This window comes from Ichthyophthirius multifiliis, assembly GCF_000220395.1.
Source record: "Ichthyophthirius multifiliis unplaced genomic scaffold scaff_1120509250277, whole genome shotgun sequence".
NCBI lineage: Eukaryota > Ciliophora > Oligohymenophorea > Hymenostomatida > Ichthyophthirius > Ichthyophthirius multifiliis.
In genome coordinates, this window is record NW_004086916.1 from 19,473 (window position 1) to 31,763 (window position 12,291).

Here is a 12,291-nt window from a genome sequence, read left to right on the forward strand (position 1 = left end):
AACCAAGCTGAAAGTGCACAGGATATGAACTCCTACCGTACCCAAGGCATATGTTATTCTACTCCATGTTAATTACTTGATTTAATCCATTAAATGAATTAAGCAAGATCACTTAAGGCCTATTAAGCAGATAAATACTTAAGATTTTATAAAGAATATGATTAACTATTTTTACCAAATGGTTAGGATTCTCCGTAGAATCTGTGTTCCAAAGAAAATACAATTCCATTAAATTATTTTGCTAAATCAGCTGTAAAAGATCTGTCTTCTGAAACCCCTTTACATTCACCTTCTCCACAAATATATAGTATTATCAAAGGACTTTTTGTTTTATCAAAATAATGATCCATCACGAAATATCTTTATTACCAATCTCTACTATCAGTAGGTTGATAATGGTCTAATTTTTAGGTAAACCAGTTTATTTATTAACTTATAGTTACATTATTGTGTAAGAAATAACTAAATGTATAAATTTATTAAAATAAAACAAATAATAATATAATTAATGTATGATTTTTCATTTCTTTTAATTTAATTTTTATATATATTATATAAAATTTTAATTTAATAAAAATTAATATTTATTAACAAATATCTAAATATAAATTCTTTTATAAATACCGTTTGAATTTATTTTTTAATTAAAAATAAAAATAACATTTTTAATATAAATTACAGCAGGTATAAATAAATTTAATAATAAAACAAAAAATTAACAAAACAATTAGGATATTTAAATTTTAGTCCAAATTATTATTATTAATTTTTCGGTTTAAAAAATTTATACAAATATATAAAAATATATATATTTTTTTTTTTTTTCAGTAAAATTAATATTTAGAATTAAATTTTTGATAAAAAAAAATAAACTTTAATTCATTTTAATACTTCTTTTCTTTTTACAATCTCATCACTTTCAAGCTAATATTTATGAGATGCCAAAACATAATTTAAATCCGATTTTTTCTTCTATTTAACATCATATTCAAAATAAGTTTTTCTTTAAATATCAACACTTCCTTTCTTTTTTCTATTTAGCATAACACCTTTTATAGATATAGGTGAATTAAAGTTAACTTTAGTATGCTAGAATCTTACATTATCGAACATTTTTAGTATATCTTCATCATCACTATCACTATTACTATTGGAATCATCATTACTATCTGGATTTAAAGGAATTTCAGCACCAGAAAGATTATAGTTTGATATTCTAAACCTACTCGAAAGACTAGAAGTTGAACTATAGCTAGAGTTATATAGACTTTATATTTTTTTTTTTAATAATTTGTAATGTATATTATTTATGAATTATTATTCAAAATTTTTTTATAGATCATTATGAAATTTTTATTTATTTAAAATTTCTATATTGTTTTCAGTATTTATAAATTAAATCTATTCATTATTTTCAAATTCTGAAAGTTAGTTTCCTACATGCCTGACATCGAAATTCCTTGAAAGCATAATCAAAAAAGGAATTAAAAGTAATAACTCTTAATCATTTGAATCATCGAAAAAAGATTCAATTAAAAGTGCGTTTGAAGGTTAAAATAAAAAAGACTATTCTGAATTCTAATAATTAATAATATAAAATATTCAAATAAAAGTATATATATATAGTTACTTACATCAATAATTATTACATCTTTTAGATCACGCTTTAATATAGTTAAATCCTTAACAAAATAATTATTATACAAAGTACAATTTTCTCTAAAAAGTCTCATAGAAGATCTCTTATTTTAATCTATATAATCTATAACTGGATTTGCGTACTTTTTATATATAATAAATCATAATTTAAAAGCAACAAAAATTAAATATTATTACTTCTTAAAGACTAGCTGTAAAAATTATTATTTCATAATATTAACTTAAAACTTCAATAAAAAAATCACATCCAGGTCTTTTTTTAACATATACTTAAGATTATTACTATTAGACTTCGATCTTATTAGAATTTTTTTTTTTTTTTTAAAAAAAAATATTAATATAAAAAAATTATTTATTTTATATACTGTTATTATTAAATCATAATCTGCATTTTTTTGAAATGAACTATGAACTAAAGTTTCATCTAAATCTAAAACTATAGTTTTTTTAGCCTTTTTATTTATTAATAAAAATTGGTATATTATATTATTTATAATTTATTTAATATTTAAATCAACTTATTTGAATTATTTTTATTCAATTATTTAATCATTTTCTTTTTAATCGATTTTTTAATTATTAAATGATTTTTTTAAATTAAGCAAAGTATTTTTTAGATTATAAAAGATCTTAAGAATATATTAGTAAATAAAATTAATCCAATTAATTCTAATTAATTAACTATTTGTTTTATTTTACTGTTTTTAATCGTTCGTATTATTTTTACTTTTTTATTATTATTTATTTAAATATTATTAAAATATTAATACTTTCGACTTGCCTATGTTACAAAACTAATTTATTTTTAATTTGAATTCTATTGATCCTGCTCAGTTTTATTATGAAATCTTAAAAAATATTAATTTAAAAAAATTAATACATCAATATTTACTAATTATTATTCATTTTTGAAAAATTAAAGTAATTAAGAAAAATAAAGCAAAATTTAAAAATAAATATGATTTTAATATTTTATATTTAGGAGAAGAATAAATTATTTTTATTTTATTTTTAATTAATTAAAAAAATAGAAATGTGTTTATATTTAATAAAGTACATTTTGTAATTTTATTTTTTTATTCGCATAGTGTATATTTTTATTAAAGTAAATTTAAAATAGAATGGGTTCATTAATAATTAAATTTTATATGATTAAATATATATTTAATAGATTCTAAAATAAAAATTTAATATATTTTATCTACTTATTTTAGAAAGTTTATATCAATATAATTTAAATTAATAGAATATTAATTTAAAATAATATATATTTGTAATTTAAAGATTTATAAGATAATTTTTATATTCAAATAAAATATATATAAACATTTATTTTATTTTAAAATTTTTTTAAAAAATAAAGTAATTGACTTTTTATAATATATGTGATTATAATAAATAAAATCAAAAGTCAAAAATAATATTATTTATTATGAATTTGATTAAAATAAAAGAAATAGTTTTTTATACATATATAAGTTTAATTTCAAAAAAAATTAAAAACTAAATTTACATTATAAATACATGAAATTCGCAAAACACTTTATATCTAATATTATAAAACAAAAAATGTGCTAATAATATATTATAATATAATAAATAAATTTGTAATTTATATTTCTTTTAATTAACTTTTTTATTTTATATAATTTTTTTTTAAAATAGTATATATATAATTTATTTTATTATCAATTTTAATAAATCTAATATATTTTATAACTTACTTTTTAATTATTTAAAGTAATATATTTAAACGAAATTATTTTAAAAATATATTTAATTAATTATTTGATAAATAAATATGATTATTTAAAATATGTTATAATAAAATAAATTGATATTAAAAATAATTCGTCATAATTTAGAAAAGATTAAAATTATATATTATTAAAGATTAAAAAAAAATATATTTAAATAAATAATATATTAAAAAATATTTTTTATATAAATATAATATTTTCTTTTAATAATAATTATAAACTCTAATTATATATATATATATTAGTAAAATATTTGAATTTAAAAATCTATAAAAGTTTACTTATTAAATGACATAAATAATTATATTAGAATTTAAATGATATTTATTTCTAATTCCCTTATATAATAATTATAATATTACAAGTTTTCATTAATTTATAATAGTTTATATTTACAATAATAATTTAATCTTTTAATATATAAAACTTCTTTTATAATGATATTATTATAATGAAATTCATTTAATAAGTATTTTTAATTATAAAAGACAAGATTTTAAGGTAATTTTAATCGACAAAAACACTAATTTTTATTTTGTACTAGAATAATGTACAGATTAACAAATTTATTTTGATAAATATCATATAGAAAAAAGTAAATACAATATTAATTTATTTCCCTCAATCAAGAAAGTCAAAATAGATATATATATGTATATATATATATATATATATATATATATTTATATATATATATTTACTTTATTCTTCTTTAACATCTTGAAAATAAATGTATATTTTCTAAAAATTAATAATTTTTTTTAGAATGCTTTTAAAATTAATTTTAAAAAGTAATAAATAAAATACTTTTCTGATATTCCATTTATATATAAGGATCTTATCTAAATTAAAATTAATGTTTTTAGATAAACAAATAATGTCCTAAATTTGTTAAATATTAATAAATATATGTTAATTAATGTTATTAAAAAATAAAATATAAAAAATTATATATATTAAAATACTATTATAAATATAAAATCATGATTTCAACATTAATTAACTTCACGAAAAACTATTATTATTCATAATAAGTTAATCTATGAAAACTGATTATAGAGTCAAAATAATTTACGAAAGATCAATTTATTATTGAGAAAAAGGATATTTTCTACTTTTTATTTTAAAAACATGGAATGAATTATTAGGGCTATATATATAATTTAAATGAATATATTTTTCTTATATTTTATTATAAATGGTGAATAATGTTAATATGGTGATTTTAATAAATTTAAACAATTTTCATTTAAAATATAAACAAAATTAGATATAATAAAGATAAGATATAAAACTAATTATATATGTATTATTATGAAATTAATAGATATAATTGATTTTAATTAAATTTGATTATGGATATATAATCAGAGTTAATTAATATAAACTAAAAAGATTTTTAATCCGTAAAAATATTTTCAAAAATATATAGTAATAGTAATTTATGTAATATAATCTCTTTATTTTAAAACTAAAAAATTAAGTCTTAAAAAACAAAAACTATATTTTTTTTTTTTATTAAAAAAAATATATTTATTATTTTTATTTATTTATTATAATTTAACATATAAACCTTTAGTGAAAGGGAAATAATAATAAATTACTCTAAATTTAAAAATTCAAGTATTCCAATTTAATGAAATAAAGGAAAGTCAAAAAATCATAATCATAGACAATAACTTCAGTATATATATATATATATATATATATATATATATTATAAATATATATATATATATATATATGGAGAAAGTCGTAATGATTGTTTATTTCGAAATGATTTGTTACACACTTTTATAATTAAAATTCAACTATGGTTTTTTATTCAAATATTATATCATTTTACAAAGAGATGCTTCTTTTTAATTTAAAAAATTGATTATAAATATGGAAAATAAGATAATATTTATAAGTGTTATATGTGGAATCAAAATTAATAATTAATTCTTTTATTTAGAACGGGATTTCTAATAAAATAGTATAATATGAAAATTGCTTAGTTATATTATAATTTTTTTTGTTTTTTTCCAATAAAAAACTTTTAATATACTAAATTAAAGTTATTAAATTTGCTAGAGAAATACGGAATAAAAAGAAAAAAAAATGAAGTTATAAAAAGATTGTAAATAAAAATACTAAAGAATACCAACCAAATATAACACAATTCTAAAAAAATGCTAACTTAGATTAGGTTCTCTTATATTTTCGAAGAGATTTCAATTATAATGAGAATATCTAATATTTTATATGCATTAATCTCTGTTTTTTTTTTAATAATGATAAAATTTGGAATAATCTTTTTACAATTAGTTCTCTATATTCGGATCTAAATTTTTATATTAATTCTGTTCTAAATGTTTTTTTTTTTGATAATAAATTGAAAGTTGAAAAAAAAAAAATTTCTTTATTTGTTATTTTTTGTTAAGTATAATTATTTATTATGATTTTTTTTTAAAAAAAGAAACTTATTTATCCATTTTTTTTGTTAATTGAATTTTTTGTTTTTTTTTAAAAAATAAAAAAATATTAAAAAATAAATAAAAATTAAAATATCTTTTCAAAAGGCATATGAAAAATTCTAAGATGACAATAATACTAATATTGGCTCTATTATAGTCGTTATTTTAGGGTTAAATTTTGAAATTTTTTACTATTTATTTAAAAATTAAGTTAAAATGTCTTATATATTATATAAAATATAAAAAGATTGACTTATGAGTTTGCAAAGTGTATAAACCTAAAAAATAAAAGATTTGTAATGTATATAATTTTTTATAAACTAATTTATTTGAATAAAATTAATAAAAAATGAATATTTTATATGATTTATATAAAAATAAATATAATTTATACTATTTAATTTTTTTTTAAAAAAATAAATAAATAAAATAAAATAAAATATATCTTTTCAAATAATATCATCTTTAAATAAAACTTTACATGCTTATAAAGCATTAAAAAACAATTAGAATTCATTTTATTAACTTATTAAATTTCTTTTAGATAAATCACGTTACATATCCATCTTTTAATTTAATAATTTAAACAAAACAAAAATTAAATAAAAAATACTTCTTCTAGTTTTCTAGTCGATATTTATTTATCTTTATCTCTACTTTAATTAGATAATTCTTAAATATTTTTTAATTGCTCATTAAATCTTTCATTTAAAACGTCTTACCAATGTAAACCTTTAAAAAGTTCTTCTACTCCAAAAAGCTTAAGCATAAATTCTAATCCAATAATAAATCCATCGTCCTTATTAATTAATTATATAATGTTATTTTATTTTTTTAAAATTGTTGAAAAAAAACAAAACAAAACAAAACAAAAAGCAAAACAAAACAAAACAAAAAATTACATTAATAAAAGCCTAAGTATTATATCTTTAAGAAATCTTATCTTTTCCTATTAAAACATGATTAACATAATTCAAAGAAAGTGTAGGTACAAGATAATATAAATATTTAAAATGTTAAAAGGCTTCATTTTAGCTTAAAATAGAAAATTATAACACTATTTTTTTAAGATAATCAGTTTTTGAAGAAAAGTTATTTCTTAACTAACTAATAATCTTATCTAATTCCTAACCTGCATTAAAGGTTGCTTCTCCACTTAAAGCTCCTAATGCCATATTAGCGAATGTTTATTCCTCACAAATTTAAGAAGGAAGAAATTCGATACATTTAGAGCAATAATTTAAACTAGCAGATTTAATTAATCTAACAAGGCCAAGTGCATTTCCTATTTAAGTCAAAAGTACTCTAAATTAATCTAAATAATTCTTTCCGTCGTCAAAATTTCCCAATTTTTTTATTACTTTTTATAACTTCTCTGCCCTTTCGTAAATATATTTGTTATCATGTTATCCTTTGAATTCAAAGAACCATTTATCTTCTCTAATAAGAGTTTAATAGATAGTTTCTTGTCTTAAATAATCTGAAAAAAGCTTAATCTTAGATTTTAAATATACATAAAAACAATTAACTGTAGTATTTAAAATTCCTAGTCCATGTGTCCTTATAGAATCAGAAATTTGCTAAATTCCTACTGTTGTAACCTATTTTGATTCTAAAGTCGTAATTTCAGTAAATGATTAATTATGTAAATTATATGCATAAGTATCAATAAACTAAGGAATATTTCTTAAAATGTTTAATATATCTAATTATCCTTATTCTAGGGTTTAACTAGGGATATAGACATTCATAAGATTCAAATCGAAAACTTAATTTCCCAAAATTCTAAACTCTTCATAGGTTTCTTAATCATGCATGTTTATGGCGTTCATATTGTAAAATTTGTCGTTCAAATTTTCCATTATTTCCTTTTAAATGTCAATAATACAGTCAAATAATTACACGTTTTTCACATTTAATAATTAGGATATATTCTTTAGGTTATCTTTGAATGGATTTTTGCCCTATACTTTTTCTATTAGCATTACATGTATATTTATTCTTAAAAAATCTTCTATTTGTCGAGTTGTAGGAAGTATGTATTCTTTATTAAAAACCTAAAGGACACTTTCTTTGAACGATTGATATAATTCTTACTAACTTTCTAAATGAAGAACAGATTTTAATAAAGGAACAGTATCATTTAGAGCATTAGAAAAATAAGGAAATTTCGAAGCTAATAATGAGTTACTATAGAATTCTTTAAATAGAAAAGGAATAACATCTCTACATTAATAAAGAAAAGAAGAATTAGTAATTTTTTAAAGTAAATATTCAATTTATGAAAGTGTTTTTATTTTCCAAAACGTATGTTTTAGATTTGCAGATTCAGTTTTATCTATAATATATGAAGAAAGCACAAAATTTAAAGAAAAATCAATTGTGGATATTTTTAATGCAGTAATAGGACCATTTTTTAGATTTTATAAAATATTTATAATAGCAGCTATAAATTCACTATAGGCTGGCTTTTTATTTTTTGAGTCTATTTTTTATAGTTTTTCAAGAATATTCATCATTTATACTACTATTGATTTTGTTAAATGTTTTATCATAATAAAAGGCTAAAAGGCCTCTTTTTTATTCTCAAAAATTTAAAGGACTGCTTTTTAGATTATTATTCCTTATAATAAATGCTTAAAAATATCAGGATCCATAGGAATTGACTCATTAATATGCAAAATAAGATTAGTAGAAATCATATTCTTTAATTAGGAACATAAAAGTAAGGCTTTTATAAGTAATTTGGTTCTATAGCTTATATATTCATCTATAATAGCCATTCTTTTAGATTTATCCCCATTATTGTTTGCTAGAGTTATATTAGAGGTAAGAATAGATTCCATTCTAGAAATCCATATGGAAAATTCAGTATAAAAATAATTAATTTTACTTCCTATTAAATCGTCTTGTTCTGCTACATATCTTTTTAAAAAAGTATCAGGTTCAGCTGGATCTAAAGAATGTTTTTTTGATAAAGGACACACATCAGATAAAAACTTATATACATAACAATATACATGAGAATAAGCCTCTATTATTGGGCATTTTTTTTACAAACTCCATATCAATCTAAAGGGTTTTTTGTCTTCTCTTTTAGGAAAAATATATCTAAAAAAAGCATAAGTATTAATAAAATAATAAAACTCTTTTCTTTCTAAAATTTCAGTAGGAGATTCTATAATATCAGTATAATTCTAGATTTCCTATTTAATATAAAGCTCAAAAAGTTCAATTAAATCTTTATTATTGACTAAAAGAGTCTCATTTTCTTATTTTAATTTATCTGAAGATTTCGTTACGTTATTTTCATAGTTCAATTTTAAAACTTCCTATACACAATTTCCACTTAAAATAGTCTTGTCTAATCTCGCTATTATTTTCTCGAATTTTTTAAAATTTCTAATGCCTGTTCCATATTTTAATGGTTCTGTCGAAACTATTTTAACCATTCTTTTATAAAAATTCCAATGTTCTTGTAATTTCTAATTCTAATTTACACAACAATCTAATGTATGTATTGCTGATAAACCCTTTCCTATAGATCTAAGCACTGAAAATAAATTCACATTTTTGAATATTGTCTTATAAATATCTTATTTTTTATAATAAATTACATTTAATTAGTTTATTATATTAAACAATAAAGACATTATTCTTTTTACTAAATCTAAACATTACTTTAAAACAGAAAATATTCTTGATATTTCATACTCTGCTTATCCTTCGTTTAATTGTTCTTTATCTTCATCTTCTTTTTGATCTTATTTTATTGGTCTTTCTCCATACATACATATTGCTGAGTATATTCTATTCTCGAAAGTCTCACATATTTTACTTATTTCAGTATCCAAAAAAGTAAATGTAGATGATATTTTATCATATAATTTACATGGAGTATCATTTATATCAAATAATGCTTGTTTTGTGGTAGTAGGCTTTTTTTTTAAAAAAAATATAAAAAATATTTATATTTTTTTCATTTATTATTAAAATATTTTATTATACATAAAAAACTATATTTAAAATATCAAATGAACACTCACCGATTTATATTTAGTGCTATTGTTCAAAATTTTTAGTCTTTTCTATATATTAATTATAAAACTAGTTAAATTTCTCAAAGTAATCTTCGTATGGCTTTACTAATGATATTTTTATATCTATATTTTTTATTTTTTATTACTTGCTTTTATTTCTACTTTAACATTTTAAGTAGAAACTTCATCAATAAAATCATCATCATCTTCATCATCACTAAATGGATTTTAGGATTTTATACTTTAAGCTGGTCTGCTTGTCATATATTTTAGTGTTATGCTTATTATTATTTTATTTTTATTCTAAAAGAATTTAATATTTTATTTTTCTTATAAAAATAATTAATTATTTATAAATATTGCCTTATAGTACTTATTTTATATATATTTGTAATGTCATTGAATGAAAAAATAAATAAAAAATTTAGATATTTGCAACATAATAAAATGATTTTAAAAATAATATAATTATTTTCAAAAAGATAATAATTGTAATCCAAAATTTTAATATATTTTTAAAAAAATACTTAATATAAAGTATTTTTAAATGATTATTTTTTAATTAAAATTGATTAAATTAATATATTAATATTTTTATTTTTATTAAACAAATATAAAAAATAAATATATATATTAATTAAAAATATAATAAATATATATATATTTTATATTATTTCTTTTACTTATTTTTAATAAATATATAAAATAAAAATATTAAACTTTTATGTGATAATGCTTATTTATTTTCTAATTTTCCATTAAATCAATATTTTATTTTATATGTATGTTAAATTCAATCTTTAACATGATTTATTTATTAATATATATGAATTATTTTTAATAAATATACTTAAAAAGAGTTATAAATAAGTTATTTAATAAATAAATTATTTATATTTTAATTCTTTTTATAATTAATATATTTAATTTATTATTTAAAAAAATAATACTATTTTAATTAAAATTCTAAATCTTAAGATAGTCTATAATTAAATGAAAAAATGGTTATTTTTTATAAAGAAATAATATAAAAATAATTAAAATATACTTAAAATAACTAAATAAAAGTGTAAAGTTAACTCTAAAAAACCGAAATACTAAAATAAATGAATAATTATAAATTTAATTTTTCATAATTACTATTTAATATTCAATATAATCAAAAATAAATTTTAACTGGTTTATATTAAATGATATTAAATACTATTTTTTTATTAAAAAAAAAAAAACTTATTAAGCAAATCTAATAAATTTAATTAAATAGTTTATTTACTTTTTCCTTTAAATTGAATTTTTAAAAAAAATCTATCAATATAGAAATAACGAAGTTAGATTAAAAAATAAATAAGTTTAAGTTTATAATAATATTGAAGTAATACTATATTATGATAATTAAATTAACATTTTCAAATTTAAACATACTGATAGTTTAAGGTGTTGGGAAGGGTTTAAGATCAGATTGAGAATTGTTGTTAGATATCAATTTTGGTTGTTTTCAGATTTAGAGATATGGGTTTAAGCTATATTTGGGGCTTAAGTTAAAGTTGTTTTAAATTTTTCGATTTTATTGAGTTTGGTGTTATTTGAATGTTGTTTATATTATTAAAGATTATTTTATTTTTTTTGAGAATTTTTATAGACTATTTTTAATTTTGGACTTTTCAGATTTTATATCAATTTATAAATTTTCTAATATTTTTTAAAAAAATATTATATTTATTTAAAATAATTTTTTTTAAAAAAAAAAATTATTTTTACCATTGATTTTTATTATTTTATATATTATTATTATTATTTTTTGAAAAAAAATGAATATTTTTTATATAAATATATTAAAAAAAAATATTTATAATCAAATTTAAAGATTTAATATTTAATTAAAATGTAAAATTTTAATAGTATTCTTAGTTAATATTCAATTTAATTCTTAACTTTAGTCAAAAAATCTAGTATAAAATATTCAAAATATAAAAAGTATAGCTAGTATATATAGTATAAAAATTATAGAATTTATATCATATATAATATATTAATTATATTAAGAATTAATAGAAAAATTAATATTAATTTTTATAATCAAAAGGATCTAAAATAGAAAATATTTAAAACCGTAATAGAATTAGAATATATATTATTGGTTTATTTTATTAAAAACATAGTTATAAAAATACAATATTTTAGATGAATATTATATTTTTTAAAAAATATTGAATATTATATTTATATATAATTTGATTTTTAAGAATTATAATTTTTTATTTGTTAAATATATTATATAAATTTAAATTATTATTATATAATTATTTTACTTTTTGACCAAAAGAAATTATTTATAATAATATAAATAATTAATTTTTTTTTTATTTTTATTAA

The 12,291-nt window shown here is 16.6% G+C and overlaps 3 protein-coding genes across 3 annotated transcripts, besides 15 other annotated features; all 3 read right to left on the reverse strand. All coding sequences in view use genetic code 6, as the record gives it.

Annotated features, from left to right (window-relative positions):
- Window positions 1-520: 520 nt before the first annotated feature.
- On the reverse strand, window positions 521-3,714 carry IMG5_060880 (NLI interacting factor-like phosphatase family protein, putative; the record flags this gene model as incomplete). Its single annotated transcript, XM_004037076.1, has 7 exons — window positions 521-526; window positions 892-1,267; window positions 1,705-1,781; window positions 1,837-1,956; window positions 2,025-2,111; window positions 3,184-3,208; window positions 3,701-3,714. The coding sequence occupies 7 exons, from the start codon at window positions 3,712-3,714 to the stop codon at window positions 521-523; spliced, it is 705 nt and encodes a 234-aa protein (XP_004037124.1).
- Window positions 2,509-2,537: a microsatellite.
- Window positions 2,886-2,925: a microsatellite.
- Window positions 3,553-3,595: a microsatellite.
- A 348-nt stretch (window positions 3,715-4,062) lies between the features above and the next one.
- Window positions 4,063-4,116: a microsatellite.
- Window positions 4,117-4,914: 798 nt separating this feature from the next.
- Window positions 4,915-4,966: a microsatellite.
- A 138-nt stretch (window positions 4,967-5,104) lies between these two features.
- Window positions 5,105-5,164: a microsatellite.
- Window positions 5,165-5,927: 763 nt separating this feature from the next.
- Window positions 5,928-5,969: a microsatellite.
- Window positions 5,970-6,582: 613 nt separating this feature from the next.
- On the reverse strand, window positions 6,583-7,710 carry IMG5_060890 (hypothetical protein; the record flags this gene model as incomplete). Its single annotated transcript, XM_004037077.1, has 2 exons — window positions 6,583-6,677; window positions 7,011-7,710. 2 exons carry the CDS (start codon window positions 7,708-7,710, stop codon window positions 6,583-6,585), a joined length of 795 nt encoding a protein of 264 aa, XP_004037125.1.
- Window positions 6,725-6,774: a microsatellite.
- Window positions 6,727-6,776: a microsatellite.
- Window positions 6,734-6,769: a microsatellite.
- Window positions 7,711-8,545: 835 nt separating the features above from the next.
- IMG5_060900 (hypothetical protein) lies at window positions 8,546-10,182 on the reverse strand (the record flags this gene model as incomplete). The annotated part of the gene is made up of 4 exons (XM_004037078.1): window positions 8,546-8,583; window positions 8,772-8,989; window positions 9,593-9,816; window positions 10,081-10,182. The coding sequence occupies 4 exons, from the start codon at window positions 10,180-10,182 to the stop codon at window positions 8,546-8,548; spliced, it is 582 nt and encodes a 193-aa protein (XP_004037126.1).
- A 19-nt stretch (window positions 10,183-10,201) lies between these two features.
- Window positions 10,202-10,270: a microsatellite.
- An 87-nt stretch (window positions 10,271-10,357) lies between these two features.
- Window positions 10,358-10,399: a microsatellite.
- Window positions 10,400-10,527: 128 nt separating this feature from the next.
- Window positions 10,528-10,591: a microsatellite.
- Window positions 10,592-10,723: 132 nt separating this feature from the next.
- Window positions 10,724-10,766: a microsatellite.
- Window positions 10,767-10,780: 14 nt separating this feature from the next.
- Window positions 10,781-10,812: a microsatellite.
- Window positions 10,813-12,291: the final 1,479 nt, after the last annotated feature.